Consider the following 27,684-nt stretch of genomic DNA (forward strand, 5'->3'; position numbering starts at 1 on the left):
CAGGCTATAAACATGTTAAATTACTTTACTGGCCCACCTCAACAGTGGGAGGATGTCTTTATTCTGTTAAGTTACACTGGTGTGCTTCGATTTTTTTTTCAAAAACTAATCATGCTTTGATTGGCCTCTGAGAGAATCTTCTTATAAAATATTATTTTCTTTTAACTGAGGTTACGTAGTTCTAATTTCAGCTCAACCTTTACCCGAAGTTGAAGAATTCAGCTTGACATTTAGGCCCTCGATCTCCAAGTTTTATTTGCATCTCACTGGTTCAGAATGAGTGGGAAGCGTAATAGGATAAGGATCAGATAGGCGAATAACTGAAAAGTATATTTGTCGCAATGAACTGTTCATGGTGTGACTTAATTTATGAAATTTTTTACGGAAAGTATGTTATTGACCTAAGATATTAGTGTAAAGTATTAAGATTCAATGCTTCTGGACTTTATTTTTTAACAGATACAGATGTGATAGCAACTGTTTCTTTACAAACATTATTACCTCACTACATAGCATAAGTCTAGCACGCTTTTTAGAAAAGTCCAGATAATCACGTGACAAGAGCTCACTGCTGAGCTTTTGCTACTTCTTCAATGAAGATACGATTCATTGAATTCCAACCAGTGTAGGCGTTAGCAAGCCTATGTCCTGTGACGCACTTTCCAACCGAGAAACCCACTCGCACCTTTCCTTTCTGAATGTTATTGCAGTGACCTTCAATGTGGCGGTGATGATGAAGATTGTAGTTTCTGCCTTTATACATGTAGAATGCACCGTCAATAGTTCCAGGAGAGCTGCACTCGGCTCCATTAAAGGTAAAATACCAGCGACTACAGCTGTTGTCATATGAGGCAATCCTGAGATTACCAGCATAGTAGACATGGAGGGAAGTGTCCGAGTATTTCTTCAGAAAGTCACAGTTCTAAACGAGATAGAAAGAAACAAAATAGCTTCTGTGCCTGCAGTATGACAGTCAATCATTTTAGTAAAATCATCATTATCGCTGACCGCTGACCAAAGCATTATGACAATCAATCATTTTAGTGAAAATTACTTGCTTTGAGCTAATAGAATATTTTTTAACTCGGGTAACAAAGTGACGATCCGCACTCACATATATCAGTCCTGAATCTTTGCTGTCCCCTTTTTTCCAAGCACACTCCTTCCAGTTCATGTGTGAAGCCAGTCGTGACGTTCCACTGTCGCCTTTGTCCCCTCGCTGTCCTTTTTGTCCGGCAGAACCCTGGATCCCAGGCTCTCCCTTTGCTCCTTTCTTTCCGTCAGTACCAGGTGGTCCCTGGGTTCCAGTTTTCCCCGGGCTACCCAGGTCTCCTTTGGCTCCATCTCGACCAGGTGCCCCAGGGGCTCCTGGGACGCATGTCATGTATGTCCACATCCCGGTTTGTCCGCCATTATTACAAGATGGACAAGGTGAAACAGTCTGCCAAAAAAAGAAAAGTTAAAGGCAAACTACTAGTAGCTCTTGTCAATTTTGTCTTTCATCTATCGTTTCGATCTAGGTGAGAGAGTGCCCAGTGATTTTCGTTAATTTGCAAGTTTTAATTTGGGTTTCTTTGATAAAATCGTAAGTTGTCATTAAAGAAATTCGTCTTTCAGCCCAGAGGCTATATACTAGTATCTACCACGTTACTAATAACGTTACTTTTGATTACGATTGATTTTTGCTTAGGTTGTACAAGTAATTATTACCTCCTTAATTTTTTTTTAATTTGAAACCCTTTTTTAATTTATCAAAAAAAGTAAAAAGTAAAATTAACAAATTATCATTATTGCCACTTTTCTCCATAAATTAACATTATTCGACTGTAATCAAATCAATGTGTAGTGGTTATGAGTAAAAACACAGTTACCTTGGTGTCTGATGGTTTGTTGTCCTTGGCAGTGCATGCGCAGAAAGCGGCCAAGAGCGAGAAAATCAGTGCAAACATGGTGGACAGTTTAACTCGTGATCGCATCATCAAAGTCCTCTAATTTGTGCACTAAAATTAAAGTTTGATCATGATATGAAATATCTTGATTAATTCAAACGAAAACCTAGTAATAAATATGATGAACACAACTTCGATTACGATATGCCTTGGAAAAATGAACGACTTGAATGCTAGCTATGGAATCTCCAAGACTATTACAGCGTCTTTCGAAGTAAACTTACCTTGTTCGTTTCACGATTGCCAAAGGCAAATGATAGCAATGATTACTGCGACAGGTTAATTTATCTCTCTTGTAATAATTACTTAATTTTTCTCGTTTCTTTAACAAGTTTCAAAGAAAGAGGGCTTAAGTTACCTTTCACGCGTAAAAGACGTTGAGCATTTTGATTGGTTCTTTTACCTTACCACGAAGAAATTCGTGTTTAATGTGTTTTTCAGTTACTGAGTTCCTGTGAGGACCATGCTTCTGTTCCAGTTCGAGAGTCTACCAGCCACAACATCATTTATGATATTATTTTATTAAAATTTTGTTGCATGTAGGAACAACCCTTAGTGTAGGGAACGTTTGTCTTTAAACCGCCGAGCGATCTTTTGATTCGGTGTTGTAGCTTCACGAGGATGGCCGTCAACTCATCGCTCTTTTGTGCAGTGGGAAAAACATTATTAATAAACTAAGGACAGTTTGCAGGACCGAATCTTAATTCAAACGCTGTTGTTGTTTAAATTAGGATTTTCTAATCTAGTATTTTGCCGAAAACTTGTTGAAAGAAGTACAAGTTTCTTTTCTCATTCCTCTATCCAGTATAAAAGCATAGAATTTACGCACATCCAAATTCGAGCATTTCTTTTTGCGGAAGTTAACACATCAGAATATCCAAATAAGAAATTTCGTAGTCGCTTTAAACTTTAAGCTTAATTGACATGAATCAACTTCAGTTTTATTTTAATCTCTGGACACTGAAAATCCTTTCTTTTTTTTTAATGTGGTAAATGATTCCTAATGCTTATCGACATCATACCTTAAATCGTTCGGTGGATTATATAATGAAGAGTGATTCCCACTTTCACGGTGCTTTGATCCGTGTACTCGGAATATGTTTGGAAAACAACAGACATTACCGTATGGGCGTAAGGAGATAAGAGCACGTGTGGCGTATATATGGTTATGATTTACCTTGTTTGCCATATGTTTTCATTCCTCAACTGATGATCTGTCTTCATGAAAGTTACGAGAACTGGGAGAAAGAAGATAAAAAGAAACATTGAATCAAAAAGCATAATTTAAATAGAGTCAGAGAAAAGAAGAAAGCTTCGTACACTATACGTACCAACAATCTGCTAAGGGGACTGAATCATAGAATTTCCTTGTTTAAATTAGTTTCTTGTCAAAACATGCTCACTAAAAAGCCTACGTATGTATTCGAATTTCTATCACACAATTTCATTCGCTTACGGAAATATTTGGTTGCTAAGTAATCGATGCACGCAATGGAGGGCTTCCTGGGCATCATTATTTGAACCCTTGCTGGAGTTCAACTAAATCATTGTAACCAAAAGATTACAACTTTTGCTAAAAATAAATTGTTTTTTTTCGCGGATTTTTTAAATCAAAGTCCGATTATTTTTTCATAACCTATCACAAAAAGGTACCACTGTATAATTGAAAGAAGAGTCGCGATCTGTGATTTCGCGTGATGATAATCACTTGAGGAAATTATTCCCAAAACTGACCTCGAATAGAAAGGGTGGTACATTGTTATCCTCATATTTTCAAACTTCTTTCCATGTTAGTGGCCTTTCCCATTCTGGTCCATTCCAATTCCAAACAGTGAATACTCTCAGTGTAACCAGTTAATTTTATTTAGTGATGTTACACGTATAGTCGCTCGATAATTCACCATCTGTGGGGTGTAGCAGATCGTAACTGTAAAGAACTTGCTTGATAATCTTCTGACGCTCCCAGTAAGTCCTCTCAGAAAAAAAATAAAACGTGGAATATTTTTTAATCGACTGCATTTTCAAAATCCTCAACTCACTTTCTGTCAGTTTTTGCTTATCTTTGAAGAATTATATGCGGCAGTTAATTAAGAAAGCAAATTCAGGTTCACAAATGTGTACGAAGACTGTGATGAAAAGGAATCATTATTTCTTGAACATACAGTTGACTACAGATAACTCGAACCCTCGCTAACTCCAACCTCGCGCTAACTCGAACCAAAGTCGATTTCCCCTGGAAACCTCTCTCTATCTCGAAGTAATTTTTGTTTCCCTTTAGCTCATTTCTATATGCAATTTTACCCTCGATATCTCGAACCATGTTGTAAGCTCTGACAAGTCGGGTAAAAAACCGTGTACCGTGTACCGTGTAAGTCCGAAACATTGAATTTATTTCAAAACAACCAAGTAAATTCCTTGTCTTTACTTTTTTGTCACTCCAGTTCAAATTCAGTGTCCACTCCTGTATACTTTGTTGCTTAAAATTATTGCCTTTCCTTCCCATCCATTTGCTTATTTCCTTACTTCCGGTTATTTGCTTCAAACTCCCGATAACTCGAACTTTTTTCGATTTCCCTTAAAGGTTCCGATTATCGGAAGCCGACTGTGTTTATTAAGTTTCCTTTCTAATGAAGCGAAAAATCATTTTGAAAAGTAGATTATGGTTTTGTAGTTCGATAAATTAATAAGCTTGTCGAGCTGTAAAAATGCAAAAATATTTTCTACACGTCACTTGCGTTTTATTACGGGGCTAATGTGTCGCTGTGTTGAACACAGTTTTTATTATTATTGTTATTTTAGGTTGTGTTTATCAGTTGTTGTAGATATCAATTTTCTTCATTCAGTATTTCGAATTTATCATTCATGATCACCATTATAACCGTCTGATCAACAGTACTGTTGTTTTTTTCTTGTTCAGGCCATGAGGTTGACCCTATAATAGCTATTTACGACTCACGTTCGAATAAACGCCCTGACTCGATACTGCTGCGGTGATTCTCTACTTGCCCCGACTAGTTCTCAGTGTTTCTAAAGTGTTCCATTTAGCCCAAGTCGTAAAACCACTAATGTCTATATGGTCATACATATATCTAGTAAACAAAATTGTGGAAAGGATTATCCACTAGCTAGAGAAGATATGCATGCAACGAACACAGATATGACGCGATAATTCCAAAGCAAGGAATCTAGTGCTATATATATCAGATTTGGAGTTATGAGTTTCTTTTCTCGCCTATTCAATTCATTGTTCTTTAATAAATGGTGAAAAGTTTCAATTTCATGGACCTTTTCTTCGATCCTCCAAGAATTCGAGGTTCGCTTGAAATATAACCATACTGCAAGAGAAAATGGCTTTGGATTGGGAATTTGGACATGACTTCATTCAGTTGCTTTATTTATTGTTCTTCTTATAAATTTACCGGGTAAAATTCCCCGGTCAGCTAGCTTTATATAATAGTATCTCACCCTTGTTTGAATTTAAACCTTACGATTTTTTATAACTGATAAATTTTGAGAGCTCTAGGACAACGGAAAATCTTTGTATTTTCTTCGAACAATTATGGTCTAAATTGAAGAGCTTTTCATTCAAAGCTTACGCATTAAAGTGCGAAATTTTGAGAAATATTAATAACGTTAGGTTTGGCGCAAAGCCGCCAAGTAGGCTGGGTATCTTGGAATTTTTCATGTGCAGTCAGTATAGTACGGAACTATGTTTTGCAATTGTATAGACTCCAAAATAATGAGTTTGAAAATTCTTAGTAAATTCAGAACATTTTATCAGTGTATTTAGAGCTGTGAAAGTGTTTTTCGTTCACGGGAGAAAATTTGAAACCGTGTCACGCAGCGAGAAATTTACTGTAATTTTATGCTTCCAAATTTGGTCAGTACAAACGAGGATAATTTTGGTAATCGCCTTGCGATTTCCAGAGACCGACGAATATTCACGAGGATTTACCGAAAGCACTTGAATGGACGGTGAGTTATGTATATAGGAACTCCTAGCTTATTTATAACAGTAACAATATTAACGCGGCAGGTTAATGATATTAGAGACAAAATCCGAAAAGCTCAACCGTTCGACATAATATAAACACATCATTTTGCAGTTCACTTAAATTGGTAGGTAAATGATAATTTGAATTTCGGTTTAAGATATTTTGTAAAGTAAAACTAGATCGGCAAAGGTGAAGAAGGTCTTTTTTTTTCAAAAGTGTTCTTACCGATGAAATTGATGTTCGGCGTCTTATCTTTGACAGTACCGCAATATTCCGTGAAAAAAATTGATTCATCTAGCAAATTTTGGAGTTCCTTTGTTCTTGTTTTGTCCAGTTTACCTTGATTAATGTTCAATATTTTAAGATGGCTATTGTTACCTTATTGTTCATCAATGACACTTTGTAAATGTAGCTCATCCTCTTAACAAACAGAAATGTCACTTTCCTTTGTCTTTCTTGTGTTTAGTCAAATTTTATGCTAAAGAGGAAACCTTTTTTTCAGTATCATCAGTTTAGTATCATCAATGCTAATCTGTTTAGTATCATTACTTCTGGTATCTACTATGTTTATGAATCAATTTTTGTCATATATTGACTGAGCCATAATCTTGCTACAAGTCGACCTCTCATATTAAAAGTTCATGAATGTGAGCGAAGCGAACTTCAATGCATGAGGCCACGCATCGACCGTGCCAGCGACGAAGTCTCGAGGTTAGAATGGCATAACTAGGCTTAGCTATAAAAATTGTTGTTGTTTTTTTTTAAGATTTTTAGACGCTGAAAAGATATTTAGAAAGTCTGGAGATTTTTAGAATATTTAGAGTTAAAAAAATCCGTAAAATGCAATACGAAGTCACGAACTATATAAATAATGCTTTTTATTGGCGTATTGAAGGAAGTTGATGGCGTTGATGCACTTATAAAGCTATATAGGTCCAGAGGCAAGAGTTAGGCAAGGGAGTGAAGGGACTTCATATGTACTTTATGCCTTCATAGCTCATTCACAGCAGTTTCACCGTTTAATTATGTGTTCCAGAATTTGGTTGTAGTTAGTTTCCAAAAGTACAAAAACATGGCGGAAGGAAGTTGTGTCAATCCTAGATCTGCTGAAAGGGTCTTCTCTTTGCTTGCTACCATGTTTGGGGATCAGCAGCGCGAAACATTGGAAGAGTACATAGCGGCAGCATTAATACTGCATGTTAGTAATCGCTAGTTATCTAGACCTTTTCACCCGATAGCTATAATATTGGCGGACCGTTTTTACTTGCAAGGATTTTTAACTTTGATATTTTGTGTTATTATTTTGGGATCTTAGGGAACTTTTTTGGAGATTATCAGGATAGATTTTTAAGCGATTATTTTAAACGGCTTTTAGAAAGTCTAACTAAGCCACCGCATTCATGGGTAAACCTTAGTTTTTTTTTAAAGACAGGGAAAATCCAAAGTGTGGATATTCGTTAACATGATCATGGAAATCAGTGTTTGGTTACTTGATAAAAAAACTGAACAAGTCAGTCAAGGGACCTTTTAGTGTCTTGAAACTATCGAGGGAATATTTATTACCACCTTAAACACATTTATTTCACGTTATTTCATACATTTATGTTACTGACTGACTAAAGCTTTAAAAACTCAATCGCCAAGTTTAATTTTTCAGGGAAGCGTCTAAGACTATTTATGTTTCAGTACCATGCACGTGAAGGGGGTCATTAAAGCCTATTTTCATTCGAAACGCCGCGAGTAACATGTCCTTAATTTCTTTATTTCATTCTTGACTTTGAGCTGCGTTGTCATTGAAGGATATCGAACTAGGACTTGACTTTTACTTTTCGCTTTTTCTCCTCCCCTCTTTTTTCGCTTTTTTTACCTCATTTTTTCCCCTCTTGCTGGGCATCTAGTGGGCTTAATTTTGGTGGGAAAAGTTTTGGGGAAAACCTTTAGGATCTTAGGATTAAATGAAGGAAAAGGTAGGTGGGTAGTGGAACAAGATTTTCATGGAAATTTTCGGGAGAATGTTACATGGTTTTTTGCCTTTTTCTCCGGTGTCCTTGACTAAATTTGTGCTCATTCTGGTATGGTTTGAAAGATCTTTTCCTTCTGCACAAGTTAGGGGACAAACTTATCCTTGATTATTGAAACTGATGAAGTCACAAGCGGTAGAAAGGACGCGGATCCGCACGGGTGGTTACTGACGGTTCGGGGGCGAATGTGTTAAAATGAATTATATATTAGAACAAAATTTGTTGAAATTTCAGTGATTACTTATGATTTCTATTCTGTTAAATTTCTACTGGTTTGGTCGTCTTGAGCTTTTAGAGTAAAGTGTGTTTAGACGCCACTTTTGCTCTAATCCCTGACGCTCATTCGCACCACCTCCACTCCCCTCCCCCCAAAATATTCCTTTGAATACATCTTTAAAGTCGAATCAGTATCGACGCCATCGATGATAACGACGACGAATTACAGGTCATCATACCTGTGACGATCTGATAATGAAGGGACTATGGGATATGGTCATTCAACTCCCTCTTTCTTGTTTTGTATGTAGATTCGTACTCAGTCGCAATTCGTGTTCTGAAATAACCTCGGTCCGTGGTTTCGCATTCTTCTTCGCCTACCCCTTCCCTTTTTGCACATGCCCCAGTCAAACACTTTGTTTTTGAAAACACTAGACGTTAATAGCAGTTGCGTCTGACGTTCAGTTCATTTAAACTCATAATTTAGCGCCAGACTCTGACGTTCAGCTCAAACTCGTCATTTTAACTCTAGCCTAAATGTAAGCAGTTTCGTCTGACATTGGGTTTTTATTGCAACAGGCGCCTGATATTTTTGAAGTTTGCCCCCGCAACAAAATCAGAAAACTCGGGATATACGGTTTACGATCAGTTTTATTGCTGCACTTTTACAATGTCGGAGTAAAAATCATTTAATCTTAACTTTTGCTTTCTTATTAAAAAAGAAAAACCTACGGGAATAATGCAATTCTCGGTTTTCACATGACGTCACCAAAATTCAAACTAAGGCATTATCGATTATTCCGAGTGTTACTTTTATGAGGCATTACAGCAGCTGAACACCTTTGTTTACAGCTATTGAAGGCATGTCGGAAAAAATGTGCACGCGAGAATCCTGAAAGGTAATATAGGATATGATCAACACCCTGTTCTTGGCAGTGTAGGCCGTCGAACCTACTTTTGTTACTTCCTTCGCAAACGCGTCCATGGCCTCTTGTGCCATTCTTTCAAATTTCTTTGAAGAACATTGAACTCAAAACCACCCACAATACCTTTCGGGATTGTTGTGTGCACTTTTTCCGACAAACTTTCTTGAAATAGCTGTATACAAATATTCGGTTCGAAAGGGCTCTTCGTTTTGCGATATAGGGACGCTTGAATTTCCAAAACTTTTGCTTGACGCGGCGTGTAGATGGCGGCCTGGACAGCTCTCATGTAGGCTGAGATTTTTTCATGTTTTTGAGATTTTGCTGTCTTGACATTTCTTGTTTCAGGATAAATATTACTTTAATCTTTATGAGTTCCTCAAGCGATTAATTAACGCTTTTATAAAAAAAAAACTCAAAGACAGATGAGTCTTTTTGTTTACGGCGGCCATATTTGTGCCCCTCAAAGGGGAACCAACATGGCGTCTCCATACAAAGCTTTGTTAATTTGGATAAAACATTTTTCCTAGTATCTCGCACATGAAATATCGCACGGTCCTGATTTTTAGCGAGGTGTGTTGTATATCGATTTTCTTCCATTTCCTAGATTCTGGGTTTTCTGTATTGAATGATTTTGATTTTGATTTTTCATGGCGTGACAGTGAAAACAGAGAATTGATATACGAAACGTGCACAGTTCAAGGCAAACTTAAGTCAAGTGAGAAAGATTGTATAGAAAAATTCCCTTTTATCTTTTACATTTTTTAAAACCCTTAGAGAAAGCAGCGATTGAATCTCTTCAGTCACACAAAGAGAGCATAGACATCAGCGCACACTGTTCCTCCGTTGTCTCCTTCGCTTAAATTCACCAAGTTTTCAGCGTGCCACACGCGTAATTCTTGTTTCCGATGGACCCGTCTGGGAGACGTAAAGAATGGCAGGACAAGCTCAGGTGAGAGGGAATTATATCCGGGAACCTTGTACCACTTTAAGCTGGTAATCTTAGTATTGAGGAACTGACTTGGCGGGAGTAGAATGTGGTTGTCTGAGTCTGTGATGACAACATTGACTTGAGCAGTCCGGAATATCCCTAAATTTAAGGACAGGGCCAACTGGTCACGCGACACTTTTCAACCAATGAGAAGGCGCGCTTGTGTTTATCAACAAACAAATCAAAACATCGCCCCAGTGATCAAAAATTTTCAAAACAACGGACGGAGTCGGACAGAATTAAAGATGAGCTTACAGTACTCGTCTAGGTTTCACATTTAAGAGAGTGTCTCTGTAAGAGCGGTCCGGTCGATTTTGCTTGAGACCCAGATTTAGCTCATTTCTTGTGTGTTGTAAGACATTCATGTACCTATACTAAAACCACAATCCGTTTGATCGGATCTCTTTATTTTTCAGACAAGAACGGTGATCAGGAGGTGATCGCCATGTTTATCTCATAAACGTGACCGCTGACCAGCCGCTAGGTGAAAACAGTACGGCGCAGGGTGGTGTGGGTGGCGGACTTATCGTCATAAGATATTCGAATACACGCTTAAAAAGCTTAAGGACTCTCAGTCTAAACAGTGAAAGCATGCTTCGTGGTACAGACAACTTTTATCCTATTCTCATAACTTTTTCCTGTAAATTAGAACTGGTATTAATTAATAGAGTTGTTTAAATATTTTTAACCGAAGTACCCATATGACCTTTTTGCTTGTCCTCAGTGGTATAAAATAAGGTGTCTTTTCTTCCAGAACCGTTTAGTCTATTGCAGGCAATGGACACTATATGACGAGTGAATCACATGACCACCGTCGAATCAGTTGTAACAGAAATTGGCTTAACGCATCCGATTGTCAATGACATTTATGACTTGTGTGACTACGTCAAGGAGGAAAAATTGAACTATTTTACTGTTTCCATGCTTAAGGAAATCTGTACTTTCTTCGAGCTCCCATTTAAATGGGAGTCGTGCAGAGGCATGGGGCGAAGGCAACCCAAAAAATTAGGAGCAGGGGGAGGAGCTTTTCTTAGCCGGCCTTTTGCATGTATTTGTATATAAAATGTGATAAGCGTGGTCCACCAAAAAATCGGTTTACTTATAAAACTCTTTGTCGTTGTCGTATGAAAAAAAAAGTACAGGAAAATTGCAAATAAAAAGAATGGGGTGTAGCGATAAAAGGTCACATCGAATCAAGGAATGAGCTGAAACTAACATAGTTCACTTGACAATTGTATGTCAGGCTTATAAGTGGAAAACGCTAAAAATTGTACATCGCTAGTTTTATTAACACCTTACGTAAATGACATTGGTTACTGTTACGGAAAATCATATTTTAGAGTCAGCTTTGTATAAAGCAATGATTTTGCATACATTCTTGGGAACAGTAAAAATGATTTAGAACAAACCTTCTTAGTATAGTGTCCATTGCCTGCAATAACGCATAACTAAACGGTTCTGGAAGAAAAGACACCTTATTTTATACCACTGAGGACAAGCAAAAAGGTCATATGGGCACCTCGGTTAAAAATATTTAAATAACTCTATTAATTAATACCAGTTCTAATTTAAAGGAAAAAGTTATGAGAATAAGATAAAAGTTGTCTGTACCACGAAGCATGCTTTCACTGTTTAGACTGAGAGTCCTTAAGCTTTTTAAGCGTGTATTCGAATATCTTGTGACGATAAGTCCGCCACCCACACCACCCTGCGCCGTACTGTTTTCACTTAGCGGCTGGTCAGCGGTCACGTTTATGAGGTAAACATGGCGATCACCTCCTGATCACCGTTCTTGTCGATCAGAAAATCAAAATACCAGCGTGATATGGCCTCGAAGATGAAGCAGTTTTGTTGTTTGATTCGTACTTCACATTCGAGTCGAAGCTTGGGTGGCACAGGTTATTTTTTACGGTGGAATCGACGATTGAAATTCGAACACTAGTTGTAGTGTTTGAATTGTTGGAAGAAATGGTCGCATGGGGATGTAAGAATGGTAGGTTTAACGAACAATTTCAAATTTTGCCTTTTGAATTGAAAGTGAAGTTCATTTGAATGCTTTCGTATGTATTTCTGACGGTTTTAGATGTACCTTCTCGATTTATATTTGCTACGTTTCATGTTGACAAGTCCCTCAAAATGGCGGCAAAACTTGGAGATTGCCGAAAATTAGGTAAGTTCACGGAGTTATAACGTTTTAGTAAAGGTCGGGCCGCAAAGTTTTTTTCTTTAGTTACCTTTTCTATGGCACCTACTCCCTAGCTATATTAGTTGGATCAGTTAAGACCGCCTCACTTTTTCAAAAATATACCTTGAATTTGATCGGTTTTCGCGTGAGTGACTTAAGCGAACCGATAAGGTGGCGTTCAAGTCTTCCTGTTTGCTTGATTGAAAAGTGATGTTCACGAAAGTCGCCTCGATGGATAGATAGAGTTAATATAAATGGCTGTGGTATTTGTTTTTTGCTGAGTCCCGTAGTTTGTTGTAAATTGTCCGCCAAAGTTGCCTCAAATTAACGTCTTGAAAAGTGTCACGACAGGCCTTCGCTCGAGTGAAATTTAATTTCCGTAAAACTCTGAAAAATAAAGAAATCCGATCAAACGGATTGTGGTTTTAGTATAGGTACATGAATGTCTTACAACAAACAAGAAATGAGCTAAATCTGTGTCTCAAGCAAAATCGACCGGACCGCTCTTACCGAGACACTCTCTTAATATTTCAAACAAAACATTTCATGTAAGAGAATAAGAGCATTGATCATTGCAAGGAATCATTGGGGTGTTCGAACTGATTCCTGACCGATCGCAAAGGTCGTGGCTTCACTGGCATGGCTTGCAAGATTTTTGATAGAAGCAACTGGTCCCGTGAAAAATAACCTTAGAGGGAGTGTGAAAATTTGTTGAGATCGTACAAAACAGGATTGGTAGTAACTATTAACTTCTACAGGACAAGAATCAAAGAACCAGTCATCGTAACAAGAATAGAAAGTAGTTCAAATTTATTAATTTTTCTTGTTTGTTTTTTTGTGTTGTTTCGTGTTGACTTCACGCATCTGGTGCTTTCTTTGCTTGCTGTAGTACCTGCAATGTTTTAATTTTATCCCAGATAATCAGTGCATGTTCAATGAGTAGCGAAAAGCAGCATTTACAATTGAGATTTGCCTTGTTTCTTTGATTGTTTTTTAACGGTGGGTGAACATTTGGAGAATCCAACAACATTAAATCTTTCCAGATTAGTGAATCTCAGAAACAAAGCGGTTAGTATCTACCTTCTGTACCTTGCGCTTATGATCTTCAATTTCATCCCCGCAAATTCAGCAAAGTGAGGCGAGATGTTGGACGTGAATATCCATGAGACTAATAAAGTTGTTTTGACCTTGAAAAGAAAAAAGGCAAAGGCTCGTACTAATGCGAAAAAAAGTAATAATACGGCTTTTGTGAGAAACCCGGGGGTGGAAAACGTACGTGTTTTGGACCTCGGAACTCAAAAATTGTCTACCAAAATTCTAGGTTGTCTACCATCCCCACATTCAACATGATAAAAGTTAATCGATATGACAATCGAGGAAAAATATCTAGAAAAATAAAAAATATGTGAATCGAAAAAATAATAGATACTTGTTCACCTACCTTGAAAACCGATCAAAATCTCTCCTATACAACGCGTTGTTTAAAAGATAAAAGAAGAAATAAGCCACAAAATGTGCTGAATATTTCACGAGACACTTCCAATATGGCTTCCGATACGCTGTCCACTGAAAAAAATTGTGTGCCTCATCATGAAAAGTCTTAAAAATATGCCTGAGAGCCTCGAAACGATGACTGATTCTGTCGACTCCGTCCGTTGTTTTGAAAATTTTTGATCACTGGGGCGATGTTTTGATTTGTTTGTTGATAAACACAAGCGCGCCTTGTCATTGGTTGAAAAGTGTCGCGTGACCAGTTGGCCCTGTCCTTAAATTTAGGGATATTCCGGACTGTTGAGTGTTTATCCCGCTCCATCGATTGTCACCACAGCCCCAGTAAGACCAGTGGGAGGTGATTCTGGTGTCACAGGACACATAACCGTACAGATGGACCAGCTTTATGGCCGCTAATCTTCCCCGTGGGACGTAAAATCTTCCGAACCGGCTGCCTTTGGCTTCAAAACATACTGGCCACTTGTTTACTTTGCGCCAGCCAACTGAGTTGGTTAAACAGAAACAAGACATTAACTGCAATTCAATTCGATTGTCCCCCTTGAAATTTTTTTCTTATCAATTTTGTTTGATTTTCCAATCTAGACATCAGGTCTCCTCGATAAAATACGCACAACAGTTACTAACGTATTTTAATCACCCTTAGACGTCACTCTTTTTATTTCAATTTTAATTGGAGCATTTTTTCCGTACCTGAGTTGGAGTGGAGTAGAGAGAGCGGACAGTATAAATGATGTTCTATAGGAGAGGGTTGTAAGTTTTCTAGGTCTGCGTCATGTCGTCATTAGATTATGATAATTATACGGATAAGTAGCAATTTCTTAAAGCAAATTTAGATATTAAATATTCATAACGGACTGGTGCAAAGTTTCGCAGCAAAAGCCAGTAGTCGTACGTGGTCAGTCAGGCAATCACCGTAAAAGTTTCACACCAGAACTGGTGCAAAGTTTCGCAGCAAAAGCCAATAGTCGTATGTAAGTCAGGAATGTTTTGTTTTGCAGTCAGACAATCACCTATAAAGGCATATAACCTTATGTCGTTCATGCGATGGTCGTGTGACGTCTATAAGTTATAGAATCGAAGCGCAGTTGAAACAAATGTAAGTAAGATCACACCAAGGAAGGCAAGCTTTTTTTGCTTTGGGTACAGAGAGACCCACCAAAGTAAAATACATGCAACAGTATACCTTTATCAGTTTGCTTGAAGCGACCGTCATAGTAAATTTGCGAACAGCAACAGTACTTCAGTTTTAATACAGCTACAGAAAAATTCTTGTAGTTTTTGGCAATAAGATAAGCTTAGGTGAAACCTTCTTCGGTACGTTTAAAAATCGAGCTGAAGACGGCAAACGTGACGTAAGTGCGTCCTACTGCGTATCTTGCGCTTCGCGCTCGCGCCTCTAAACAACCCTACGGTTGAGTTGTAAGGGCGATTATCTTGTAGAAAGCAATAACTTCATGATAATCAGAAGAAAATAAAAATTCCAAAGAAAAATATCCTTTTCTTCACGACAAATGGTTACAAACAGAACAACATAGTTGTCTATTAATTTGTTTATTCAATAGTCCAGTTTAAACCCTGCTTGCGGCAATTTTGGGAAAATGTGTAAATACTGTTCACATTTGTAATTTTCTTTCATTTTTTGGCAAGAAAATTGTAAACTATTTTTTATTCTTTTTTTCTACATTGGCCAAAGAGCTTCTCAAACGTAACCATGGCCGGTAACGACCACTGTCAAATTTGAGGTCCTACAGCCGGGAAACATCACCAAAAAATAGAAAAAAGTGTAATCTGAGTCACTGTGTTCGAAGATATGAATAAATTTGCTAACAGAGCTCTTACAATTTATACGATAAAAAGCTTTAAGAGCAAGAAATGCCTCGGCGTCAAAACAGATACTGGTATGAAAGTCAAAGAATGATAGCCGTTCGGGATTTACCCCGCTATACATAGAGAATACTTCATGGAAAGTGCTGGCGTACGGTTTTTACGCACGAGTTGTTGACGTATCAGAAATCAAACGAGTGAGCGCAGCGAACGAGTGAGATTTCTGATACAAAAACAACGAGTGCGTAAATACCGTACAAAGCACTTTCCATGTGGTATTGTGTTTATTATATACATACTTAGACATTCATCATTTTGGCGGCCGTTTGATTTTAAATCTTTCAAAAATGCTAAAACTTGCCGCTACATACTTACCGCAAAATGACAACGAAAACGAAGTATCAGCTTTTTAGTAAAAACGTTTGTTAAAAACATAAATGACGGTAAGGATAGGAGGTAATCCAAGAACTATAAGTAATCTTAACTGTTTGTTGTCAATGCACAATTAAAATGAGTGAATTTAAGTAAAATGGCCCTTTTTAATGTAAGCTTAAAGCTTAAATGAAAGGCAAAGTAGCTCCGACAAAAAGTACAACAAAAGCTTACGTCTCGTTCTGTTTTCCCTTCCGCTGTTGTTTCGCCGGCTCTCTACCGCTTTCTTTATCGACAGTGAATTAAACGAAACTATTCCACTCCATTTCCGAAATGTTTTTCACTTTTTAAGCGAGAAAAACCCTTTGAGTAAAACTTTTCTCGTTGAATGTGTGCGAAGCGGCGCTGCAAGCTGCAATAAAAGGCGGGAATTTTGGCGCGAAACTCACACACCTCTGTGGCTTCTGATTGGACGTATTATTTTTCTCACACGTGAAAAAACATCGTTCGCCATTCTGATTGGACGTATCATATTTTTCACGTGTGAAAACCATCGTTCGCTCCTCTGATTGGCTAGAACTAATTTGCGTACGAAAATTTACGACATAGCTTTTTGGCGAGTATTTCTCAGTATGTATATAATAATACAATTTACTACACAGACGTTAGCATTGAAATGCAACGGCACACTCGGATGTTGCCTTTTTTAAAAACAACAGTTACTATAACGGACGCGAAATACGTCAATATACGGGTAGTACAAACGTAAAATCTTCCTACCTTTTCCGATCCTAACAGATACCTTTACAGTTGCTAAATGCCTTCCAAATGATCACAGATCGAGGAGGTTTCCCGTCCCGGTGAGCACATAACAAAAGAGAAATTGGTTCCAACGGAAATATTCCAGAGCGCGCAAACCTGGACAACATTGCAAACGAGCATACCGAATGAAATCAGTTCTGAGTTCACTGCGCTAAGAGACAGAGTGTATTATTTATTGGAGAGGTTTTGTATTCAATCGTCTCAATATTTGATGGCATTTATCTGCGTTAGTGAATGTTCTTAATTCGATACACATGCACGGCAACCTGACAAAGAAACACAACCATTTTGCTTACCTTTTGGTCGCCTTAACATCAGATTTAAAGTAGAACGTAGGCCAGTAGCTGATATATAGACAGGCATATTAAAATACGAACACACAAAAGTGTTTTCTATAAAGGATCGACAGCGAAATGACTAACGACAAAGCGGTGAGCGGTGCTTGACTCAACTGTGTCATTTTCTCGCCACGTGTATCTTTTATAAGGTATTCGCAGCGGGACGTTTTGCTTACACACCCAAACAAATTTCCGTTTTCACAGGCAAAAGGTGTCATTTCCACAGCTCGCGTGGGGTGATTTTCACGCGCACTTACTTGCTTCGCCAGCGCTAATATCCATATAAAAAATTACAGTGCGATTGCTAGGAGAAAAAATATACCTTTTTATCCAGCCAGACCCGGCATAAATTTTTCATATTTTCAGCTAGCGAGGCGCTCATTCAGATTTCCCAGCCAACTAATTAGCCAACGTTTTTTTTTTTTCCCAGCTAGCTCAAATTCTGCCTGAAGAGCGAGTATTTTGTCGAGAGGCTCCGTCGGGTACTCTGGAGATTTTCCATCAAGAAGAACCATTAAATTCACAATTAGTGAGAGTGACTGGCATTTTTTCAAAAAACCAGGTATAGCATTTTTCAGACCTAAAATATTTTGTAGTCACTTCTGAGTGTCGTTTGTGAGGGTCGAGCTTTTTGGCGGCTATCCTATGACCCTATTATTTGTTTCTGAACTTCAGAGCTGTGTCACAATTCGTTGGTTTTTTTTATTCGTTGGTATCTGTTAAGTTACACCACAGGGCGCCCACACAATCTGTTTGTGTAGCCGATTGTTATTTTATAGTAAATGTACTGGATTTACCGTTTGCTTCACCTATAGCGATATATCGCTAACTATGTATATAAATCAATGTAAATAAACGTTGAATTACCTTGCCTGTGGTGTATAGTCATCCTTTTGCCTCAAAAGCGGTTTTTCGAGCGATTTTGAATGAATTTGAGTTCGCCGTTGACTGTTCCATATAATAGAAGGACAAGGGAGGAATCCTTGTTTTGAAAGGGTTCCAGCGCCGGAGCGATTTTTCCCCCCAAAATCGCATCGCTCCGCTTTCAAACTTCGCAGCCTAAAGTTCAAAAGATTCACGATTCTTCTCGTACCTTCCAATCGAAAATCCATCCAAACGGCCTGGAGCTAGCCCTCGAAGAAAAGCAAAATCCCACAGTATTCGAGCGACTGGAATGCGTAGCAAGATTCATACGTGCCAGCCAGAAACCGTCCCGCTGATTGCCTCTTTTTGATTGGATGTCGTTAAACAACAAACGCTTACCAAGTCTTCTTCATCAGTTATTATTTAACCATTTGTTTAACGACATCCAATAAAAAAGGCAATCAGCGGGACGGTTTGTGGCTGGCACGTATGGATCTTGCTACGTATTCCTGTGGGATTTTGATTTTCTTCGAGGGCTAGCTCCGGGCCGTTTCTAATTAGCAAACAACAACTTTGCTCATGCAGCACACTTTTTTGTATATTTCCTTTCCGATGTTTTGCGCGACTAAAACGTGAAACTTCTTTTAACCTCCTATTTACACGTTTTTTGGAGAAAAGGTTTGTGTTCCTGTTCACTCTGTTTTTTCACTGCCGCTCATTTTCACTTTGGTAGCCGCTAGTATTTCTCATTTTCTAACCGCCGCTATATAATTTTCATGTTTTTCTTCCAACAAAATTGGTCACCGTTGTTATTTATTTCTCGCTCTAGCTCTTTCCCTCTTATCTAAGTTAATGAAGACATTAAAATTTAGTGAAAAGAAAGACTCGTTTTTTTGTTTGTTTGTTTTTTCTCTTGAAAACTCCGGGCGGCCATGTGATTTACCGCCGAAACTAGGGAATTTCTTGAAATGGAAAATTTCACCTTCGCTATAACATACTCCTCCCCCGACGGGCTGACGTCTGACTCCCTTCCCCCTCCCCCAGCTCCTGTACGGACGGGAGGTCGTATGCTGACGTCATAACCAAATTTTCTCGGATAGATAGATTACCAAATTTTCTTAGCTATGGTGCTCCGCTCGGGGAAGGAGTTCCGCTACAATTTACTGTTCATGGAGTGACTTAATTTATGAAATTTTATACGGAAAGTATGTTATTGACCCAAGATATTAGTGTAAAGTACTAAAATTCAATGCTTCTGGGCTTTATTTTTTAACAGATACAGATTTGATAGCAACTGTTGCTTTACAAACATTATTACCTCACTACATAGCATAAGTCTAACACGCTTTTTAGAAAAGTCCAGATGATCACGTGACAAGAGCTCACTGCTGAGCTTTTGCTACTTCTTCAATGAAGATACGATTCATTGAATGCCAACCAGTGTTGGCGTCAGTAAGCCTATGTCCTGTGACGCACTTTCCAACCGAGAATCCCACTCGCACCTTTCCTTTCTGAATGTTGTTGCAGTGACCTTCAATGTGGCGGTGACGATGAAGACTGTGTTTTCTGCCTCTATACATGTAGAAAGCACCGTCAATAGTTCCAGGAGAGCTGCACTCGGCTCCATTAAAGGTAAAATACCAGCGACTGCAGCAGTCGTCACATGTTTGAACCCTGAGATTACCAGCATAGTAGACATGGAGGGAAGTGTCCGGGTATTTCTTCACAAAGTCACAGTTCTAAACGAGATATAAAGAAACAAAATAGCTTCTGTGCTGCAGTTTAACAGTCAATCATTTTAGTAAAATCATCATTATCGCTGACTGCTGACCAAAAGCATTATGACAATCAATCATTTTCGTGAAAATTACTTGCTTTGAGCTAATAGAATATTTTTTAACTCGGGTAACAAAGTGACGATCCGTACTTACATATAACAGTCCTGAATCTTTGTCGTCCGCTTTTCTCCAAGCACACTCCTTCCAGTTCATGTGTGAAGCCAGTTGTGACGTTCCACTGTCGCCTTTGTCCCCTTGCTGTCCTTTTTGTCCGGCAGAACCCTGGATCCCAGGCTCTCCCTTTGCTCCTTTCTTTCCGTCAGCACCAGGTGGTCCCTGGGTCCCAATTTTCCCCGGGCTACCCAGGTCTCCTTTGGCTCCATCTCGACCAGGTGCCCCAGGGGCTCCTGGGACGCATGTCATGTATGTCCACATCCCGGTTTGTCCGCCATTATTACAAGATGGACAAGATGAAATAGTCTACCAAAAAGAGAAAAGTCAAAGGCAAACTACTAGTAGCTCTTGTCAATTTTGTCTTTCATCTAGCGTTTCAATCTAGGTGAGGTGCCCAGTGATTTTCGTTAATTTGCAAGTTTTAATTTGGGTTTCTTTGATAAAATCGTAAGTTGTGATTAAAGAAATTCGTCTCTCCGCCCAGAAGCTATATACTAGTGTCTACCACGTTTACCACTTTTGATTACGGTCGATGTTGTCTAAGGTTGTACAAGTAATTAATTACCTCCTTAATTTTTATTTTAATTTGAAACATTTCTTGATTTATCAAAAAAGTAAAAAGTAAGATTAACAAATGATAATTATTGCCACTTTTCTCCACAAATTAACATTATTCAACTGTAATCAAATCAATGTGCAGTGGTTACGAGTAAAAATACAGTTACCTTGGTGTCTGATGGCTTGTTATCCTTAGCAGAGCAGAAAGCGGCCAAGAGCGAGAAAATCAGTACAAACATGGTGGACAGTTTAACTCGTGATCCCATCATCAAAGTCCTCTAATTTGTGCACTAAAATTAAAGTTTGATCATGATATGAAATATTTTGATTAGTGCAAACGAAAACCCAGTAATAAATATGATGAACACGACTTCATATTTACGATATGCCTTGGAAAAATGAACGGCTTGAATGCTAGCTATGGAATCTCCAGGACTGTTACAGTGTCTTTTGAAGTAAACTTACCTTGTTCGTTTCACGATTGCCAAAGCCAAATGATAGCAATGATTATTGCAAGAGGTTAATTTATCTCTCTTGCAATAATTACTTAATTTTTCTCGTTTCTTTAACAAGTTTCAAAGAAAGAGGGCTTCAATTACCTGTCACGCGTAAAAGACGTTGAGCATTTTGATTGGTTCTTTTACCTTACCATGAAGAAATTCGTGTTTAATTTGTTTTTCAGTAACTGAGTTCGTGTGAAGATCATGCTTTTGTTCCAGTTCGAGAGTCTACCAGCCACAACGTCATTTATGATATTATTTTATTAAAATTTTGTTGCATGTAGGATCTATCTCTTAGTGTAGGTAACGTTTGATCTTTTGATTCGGTGTTGTAGCTTCACGAGGGTGGCCGTCAGCTCATCGCCTTTTTGTGCAGTGGGAAAAACATTATTAACAAACTGAGGACAGTTTGCAGGACCGAATCTTAATGCAAACGCTGTTGTTGTTTAAATCAGGATTTTCTAATCTAGTATTTTGCTGAAAACTTGTTGAAAAAAGTACAACTTTCTTTGCTCATTCCTTTATCCAGAATAAAAGCATAGAATTTACCCGCATCGAAATTCGAACATTTCTCTTTGCGTAAGTTAACACATTAGAATATCCAAATCACTACGAGCCTCAGCGCTCCGGAAGTTAAAAAATTCGTACCGTCTGGTTGCTATGAAGTGACGTAATCATCCAGTTGAGTATCCATCACCGTAACACTTTTGCGGTCAACTACCGCAGCGCTCGTAAAGTACCTTAATTAAAACCGTGTTCAAAACCCTCTAGGAAGTCTGTTTATTTTTGAGTCGATTAATGCACTGCTGACTTTCACGAGGTCAACTTTTGCATAAATTATCAAACATTATGTTAAGCGGGAAATCTACCTATGGTTCGCGGGAGAAGCAACTTCGAAAGCGGCGCAAGACAAATGTTTCGAGAGTCGAGGATGTGCTCACAAACTATTCACTATGCGACGAAAGGAGAAATCACTGGCATGATAGCTGCATGTAATGGTAATTTTATCGATCCAGGTCGCGCCGTGTTCGCTCGAGAACACTGTGGCAACCTCATTTGGCGCGCTTCTCAATACTTCCAAAACATGTTGTAATCGGTAAGTAGACTTAAGCACTTAGTATCGCCAAGCCATTCGAATCAGTGTATACCCAATTCTTTGTTTGAAGATTCTCGCAAACACATATACCAAGTAAATCTGGATGGAAGAAGAAATTGTCTCCCTAAACGCAGCCAGATTATATTTTGAAGGATGGCGGCACAATTCAACGCGTCTTCCAGGTCAGCCCTAATTTATAGTTCGTAAGAGTATAAATTGCGATCTTCCTATTTTCGCTTAACCTTTTCTGATAAAACTTCAGTAGAAACAAAACAACGCAGACATGACATTCTCCCGCATGAGACACAATCGGCTGAAGGAAATATCTGTTTACAAGTCGGGTAAATTATCCATTCTTGCGCACTGCAAAATCAGCTAAAATCAGTCGCTGGAAACCTGGCATATTATTAAGCCTGAGCGCTTCTAAGAATAACACGTTTAGAACTACGACGCGTAGAAAAAAAGAAGGCAGTTGTTCTATATCCTTTATGGTTCATCCAGGTAGAAGTCCTGGCATATTATTATGCCTGAGCGCTTCTAGGATATATAACACGTTTAGCATTTCGACCCGTAGCCGTAAAAAGGAAAGATACGCAGTTGTTTTATATCCTTTCTGGTTCATCGAGGTAGAAGTCCTGGCATATTATTATGCCTGAGCGCTTGTAGGATATATAACACGTTTAGCATTTCGACCCGTAGCCGTAAAAAGGAAAGATACGCAGTTGTTTTATATCCTTTCTGGTTCATCGAGGTAGAAGTCCTGGCATATTATTATGCCTGAGCGCTTCTAGGATATATAACACGTTTAGCATTTCGACCCGTAGCCGTAAAAAAAAAAATAGGCAGTTGTTCTATATCCTTTCTGGTTCATCTAGGTAGAAGTCCTGGCATGTTATTATTATGCCTGAGCGCTTGTAGGATATATAACACGTTTAGCATTTCGACCCGTAGCCGTAAAAAAAAAAAATAGGCAGTTGTTCTATATCCTTTCTGGTTCATCCAGGTAGAAGTCCTGGCATGATATTATTATGCCTGAGCGCTTCTAGGATATATAACACGTTTAGCATTTCGACCCGTAGCCGTAAAAAGGAAAAATAGGCAGTTGTTCTATATCCTTTCTGGTTCATCTAGGTAGAAGTCCTGGCATGTTATTATTATGCCTGAGCGCTTCTAGGATATATAACACGTTTAGCATTTCGACCCGTAGCCGTAAAAAAAAAAAATAGGCAGTTGTTCTATATCCTTTCTGGTTCATCCAGGTAGAAGTCCTGGCATGATATTATTATGCCTGAGCGCTTCTAGGATATATAACACGTTTAGCATTTCAACCCGTAGTCGTAAACAAAAAATTTAGGCAGTTGTTCTATATCCTTTCTGGTTCATCCAGGTAGAAGTCCTGGCATGTTATTATTATGCCTGAGCGCTTCTAGGATATATAACACGTTTAGTATTTCAACCCGTAGCCGTAAAAAACAATTAGGCAGTTGTTCTATATCCTTTCTGGTTCATCCAGGTAGAAGTCCTGGCATATTATTATGCCTGAGCGCTTCTAGGATATATAACACGTTTAGCATTTCGACCCGTAGCCGTAAAAAAAAAAAATAGGCAGTTGTTCTATATCCTTTCTGGTTCATCGAGGTAGAAGTCCTGGCATATTATCATTATGCCTGAGCGCTTCTAGGATATATAACACGTTTAGCATTTCGACCCGTAGCCGTAAAAAGGAAAGATAGGCAGTTGTTTTATATCCTTTCTGGTTCATCCAGGTAGAAGTCCTGGCATATTATTATGCCTGAGCGCTTCTAGGATATATAACACGTTTAGCATTTCGACCCGTAGCCGTAAAAAAAAAAAATAGGCAGTTGTTCTATATCCTTTCTGGTTCATCCAGGTAGAAGTCCTGGCATGATATTATTATGCCTGAGCGCTTCTAGGATATATAACACGTTTAGCATTTCAACCCGTAGCCGTAAAAAAAAAATTTAGGCAGTTGTTCTATATCCTTTCTGGTTCATCCAGGTAGAAGTCCTGGCATGTTATTATTATGCCTGAGCGCTTCTAGGATATATAACACGTTTAGTATTTCAACCCGTAGCCGTAAAAAACAATTAGGCAGTTGTTCTATATCCTTTCTGGTTCATCCAGGTAGAAGTCCTGGCATATTATTATGCCTGAGCGCTTCTGGGATATATAGTAGCAGTTTGACCCGTAGAAAAAACAAACTCAGCCGTTCATTTCGTAGGAGATATTTAAGCGTTTTTGTCTGTGTTAGCAATGTGATCGACTTTATACGCAGATCTTAATAATACGTTTTTTTCTTTGACGGCACTGAATAATTTTAGCCGAAACGTGAGCCGTACATTTGTTGGATGCCGCGGGTTTAATTAAATTTCTCGCCCTAGAATGATGACATGATGGCGCGAAAATTGACGCCTCTATCGTATTAGATGCGAAATATGATCAGAGATAAATGGAATAGTGAATGTTACAAGCTTCTGAGTATCCAGCTGAGATAGGGGACTTTTAGTCCCCTATCTCAGCTTGATAAACAAAATTTTTTTGGTTGCTAAGACGGTGCGGCTCGTTATGAGAAATTTTGTAGCAAGTCGTTTTAAACTTTAAGCGTAATTGACATGAATCAATTTTAGTTTTATATTAATCACTGGACACTGAAAATCCTTTCTTTTTTTTACTGTGGTAAATGATTGCTGATGCTGATCGACATTATACCTTAAATTGTTCAGTGTATTATACTGAAGAGTGATTGCTACTTTCACGGTTCTTTGATCCGTGTACTCGGAATATTTTTGGAAAACAACAGACATAACCGTATGGGCGTAAGGAGATAAGAGCACGTGTGACGTATGTATGATTAAGATTTACCTTGTTTGCCATATGTTTTCATTCCTCAACTGGTGATCTGTCTTCCTGAAAGTTACGAGAACTGGGAGAAAGAAGATAAAAAGAAACATTGAATCAAAAAGCATAATTTAAATAGAGTCACAGAAAAGAAGAAAGCTTCGTGCACTCTACGTACCAACACTCTGCTAAGAGGACTGAATCATAGAATTTCCTAGTTTAAATAAGTTTCTTGTGAAAACATGCTCATTAAACAGCCTACCTATGTATTCGAATTTCTGTTAGAAAATTTCATTTGCTTACGGAAATATTTGGTTGCTAAGTAATCGATGCACTCATGGACGGCCTCCTGGATATCATTTTTGAACCCTTGAGTGGAGTTCAACTTAGTCATTGTAACCAACAGATTACAACTTTTGCTAAAAATGAATTGATTTTTTTCGCGAATTTTTTTAAATCCAAGTGCGATTATTTTTTCATAACCTATCAAAAAAAAGGTACAACTGTATAATTAAAAGAAGAATTGTAATCTGTGATTTCGCGTGATGGTAATCACTAAGGGAAATTATTCTCAAAACTGACCTCGAATAGAAAGGATGGTACATTGTTATCCTCATATTTTAAAACTTCTTTCCATCTTAGTGGCCTTTCCCATTCTGGTCCATTCCAATTCCAAACAGTGAATACTCTCAGTGTAACCAGTTAATTTTATTTAGTGATCTTACACGTACAGTCGCTCGATGATTCACCATCTGTGGCGTGTAGTAGTTAGTATTTCGTGCTTCGTAAGTCAAGAATTTGCGTGATTATCTGCTGACGCGCCCAATAAGTCCTCTCAGAAAAGAAATAAAACGTGGAGATATTTTTAATCGACTGCATTTTCAAAATCCTTAACTCACTTTCTGTCAGTTTTTGCTTATCTTTGAAGAATAGTATGCGGCAGTTAATTAAGAAAGCAAATTCGGGTCCAAAAAATCTGTACGAAGAGTGTGATGAAAAGGAATCATTATTTCTTGAACATACAGTTGACCCCTGATAACTCGAACCCTAAACTCGAACCTCACGCTAACTCGAACCAAAGTCGATTTCCCCTGGATTTGATTTACTGTAATTTTACCCCCGGTAACTCGAACCCTCGATAACTCGAACCTCCCGCTAGCTCGAAGTAATTTTTGTTTCCCTTCAGCACATTTCTGTACAATTTCACCCTCGATATACTCGAACCATGTTATAAGCGCGTGACAAGTCGGGTAAAAAACCGTGTGCTGAAGTCCGAAACATTGAATTTATTTCAAAACAACCGAGTAAATTCCTTGTCTTTACTTTTTTGTCACACTAGTTCAAATTCAGTGTCCATTCCTTTATACTTTGTTCCTTAAAATTATTGCCTTTCCGTCTCATCCATTTGCTTATTTTCCTACGTCCGGTTATTTGCTTCAAACTCCCGATAACTCGAACTCTTTTCGATTTCCCTTGAAGGTTCCGGTTATCGGAAGCCGACTGTATTTATTGAGTTTTCTTTCTAATGAAGCGATAAATCATTTTGAAAAGTAGAATATGGTTTTGTAGTTCGATAAATTAACAAGCTTGTCGAGCTGTAAAAATGCAAAAATATTTTCTACACGTCACTTGCGTTTTATTACGGGGCTAATGTGTCGCTGTGTTGAACACAATTTTTATTATTATTATTATTATTATTATTATTATTATTATTATTATTTTAGGTCGTGTTTATCAGTTGTTGTAGATATCAATTTTCTTCATTCAGTATTTCGAGTTTATCATTCACGACCACCATTATAACCGTTTGTCTGATCAGCAGTACTGTTGTTTTTTTCTTGGTCAGACGGTGGGGTTGAACGTGTTATAACTATATATTTACGACTCACGTTCGAATAAACGCCCTGACTCGATAATGCTGCAGTGATTCTCTACTTGCCCCGACTAGTCCTCGATGTTTCTAAAGTGTTCCATTTAGCCTAAGTCGTAAACCTCTACTGTCTATATGGTCATACATGTATCTAGTAAACAAATATTATGGAACGGATTATCCACTAGCTAGAGAAGATATACATGCTACTAACACATATATGATGAGATGATTCCAAAGCAAGGAATCGAGTGCTATATATATCAGATTTGGAGTTATGAGTTTCTTTTCTCGCCTATTCACTGTTCTTTAATAAATGGTGAAAAGTCTCAATTTCACGGACCTTTTCTCCGATCCTCCGAGAATTCGAGGTTCGTTTGAATAACCATACTGCAAGAGAAAATGGCTTTAGATTGGGATTTGGGACATGACTTCATTCAGTTGCTTTATTTTATTTTAGTCTTCTTATAAATTAACTGTTAAAAATTCCCCTGTCAGCTAGCTTTATAATACTGTTTGAAATAAAACCTTACGATTTTTCATAGCTGATCAATTTTCTTCGAACAATTGTGGTCTAAATTGAAGAGCTTTTCATTCAAAGCTTACGCATTAAAGTCCGAAATTTTGAGAAAGTATTAACAACGTTAGTTTTGGCGCATAGCCGCCAAGTAGGCTGGGTATCTTGGAATTTTTCATGTGCAGTCAATATAGTGTGGAAGCTATGTTTTGAAATTGTATAGACTCCAAAATAATGAGTTTGAAAAATCCTTAGTATATAAATTTATATTAACACTTACTCAAATATTCAGAATCTTTTATCTGTGTATTTAGAGCTGT

At 38.1% G+C, this 27,684-nt stretch overlaps 3 protein-coding genes across 3 annotated transcripts; all 3 read right to left on the bottom strand.

Moving 5' to 3' along the window:
• Positions 1-444: 444 nt before the first annotated feature.
• LOC140923754 (collagen triple helix repeat-containing protein 1-like) lies at positions 445-25,788 on the bottom strand. Its single transcript, XM_073373829.1, has 5 exons — positions 25,709-25,788; positions 3,127-3,187; positions 1,872-2,000; positions 1,115-1,441; positions 445-922 (listed from the first exon to the last, which is right to left on the bottom strand). Exons 3-5 carry the CDS (start codon positions 1,977-1,979, stop codon positions 566-568), a joined length of 792 nt encoding a protein of 263 aa, XP_073229930.1. The 5' UTR covers positions 1,980-2,000; positions 3,127-3,187; positions 25,709-25,788; the 3' UTR covers positions 445-565.
• Positions 9,510-17,173, bottom strand: LOC140922362 (uncharacterized). The gene is made up of 3 exons (XM_073372351.1): positions 17,107-17,173; positions 14,104-14,274; positions 9,510-10,194 (listed from the first exon to the last, which is right to left on the bottom strand). Exons 1-3 carry the CDS (start codon positions 17,171-17,173, stop codon positions 9,908-9,910), a joined length of 525 nt encoding a protein of 174 aa, XP_073228452.1. The 3' UTR covers positions 9,510-9,907.
• LOC140922860 (collagen triple helix repeat-containing protein 1-like) lies at positions 19,253-21,027 on the bottom strand. Its single transcript, XM_073372894.1, has 4 exons — positions 20,988-21,027; positions 20,690-20,800; positions 19,944-20,270; positions 19,253-19,751 (listed from the first exon to the last, which is right to left on the bottom strand). Exons 2-4 carry the CDS (start codon positions 20,789-20,791, stop codon positions 19,395-19,397), a joined length of 786 nt encoding a protein of 261 aa, XP_073228995.1. The 5' UTR covers positions 20,792-20,800; positions 20,988-21,027; the 3' UTR covers positions 19,253-19,394.
• Positions 25,789-27,684: the final 1,896 nt, after the last annotated feature.

Source organism: Porites lutea, chromosome 13 (assembly GCF_958299795.1).
Source record: "Porites lutea chromosome 13, jaPorLute2.1, whole genome shotgun sequence".
Classification (NCBI taxonomy): domain Eukaryota; kingdom Metazoa; phylum Cnidaria; class Anthozoa; order Scleractinia; family Poritidae; genus Porites; species Porites lutea.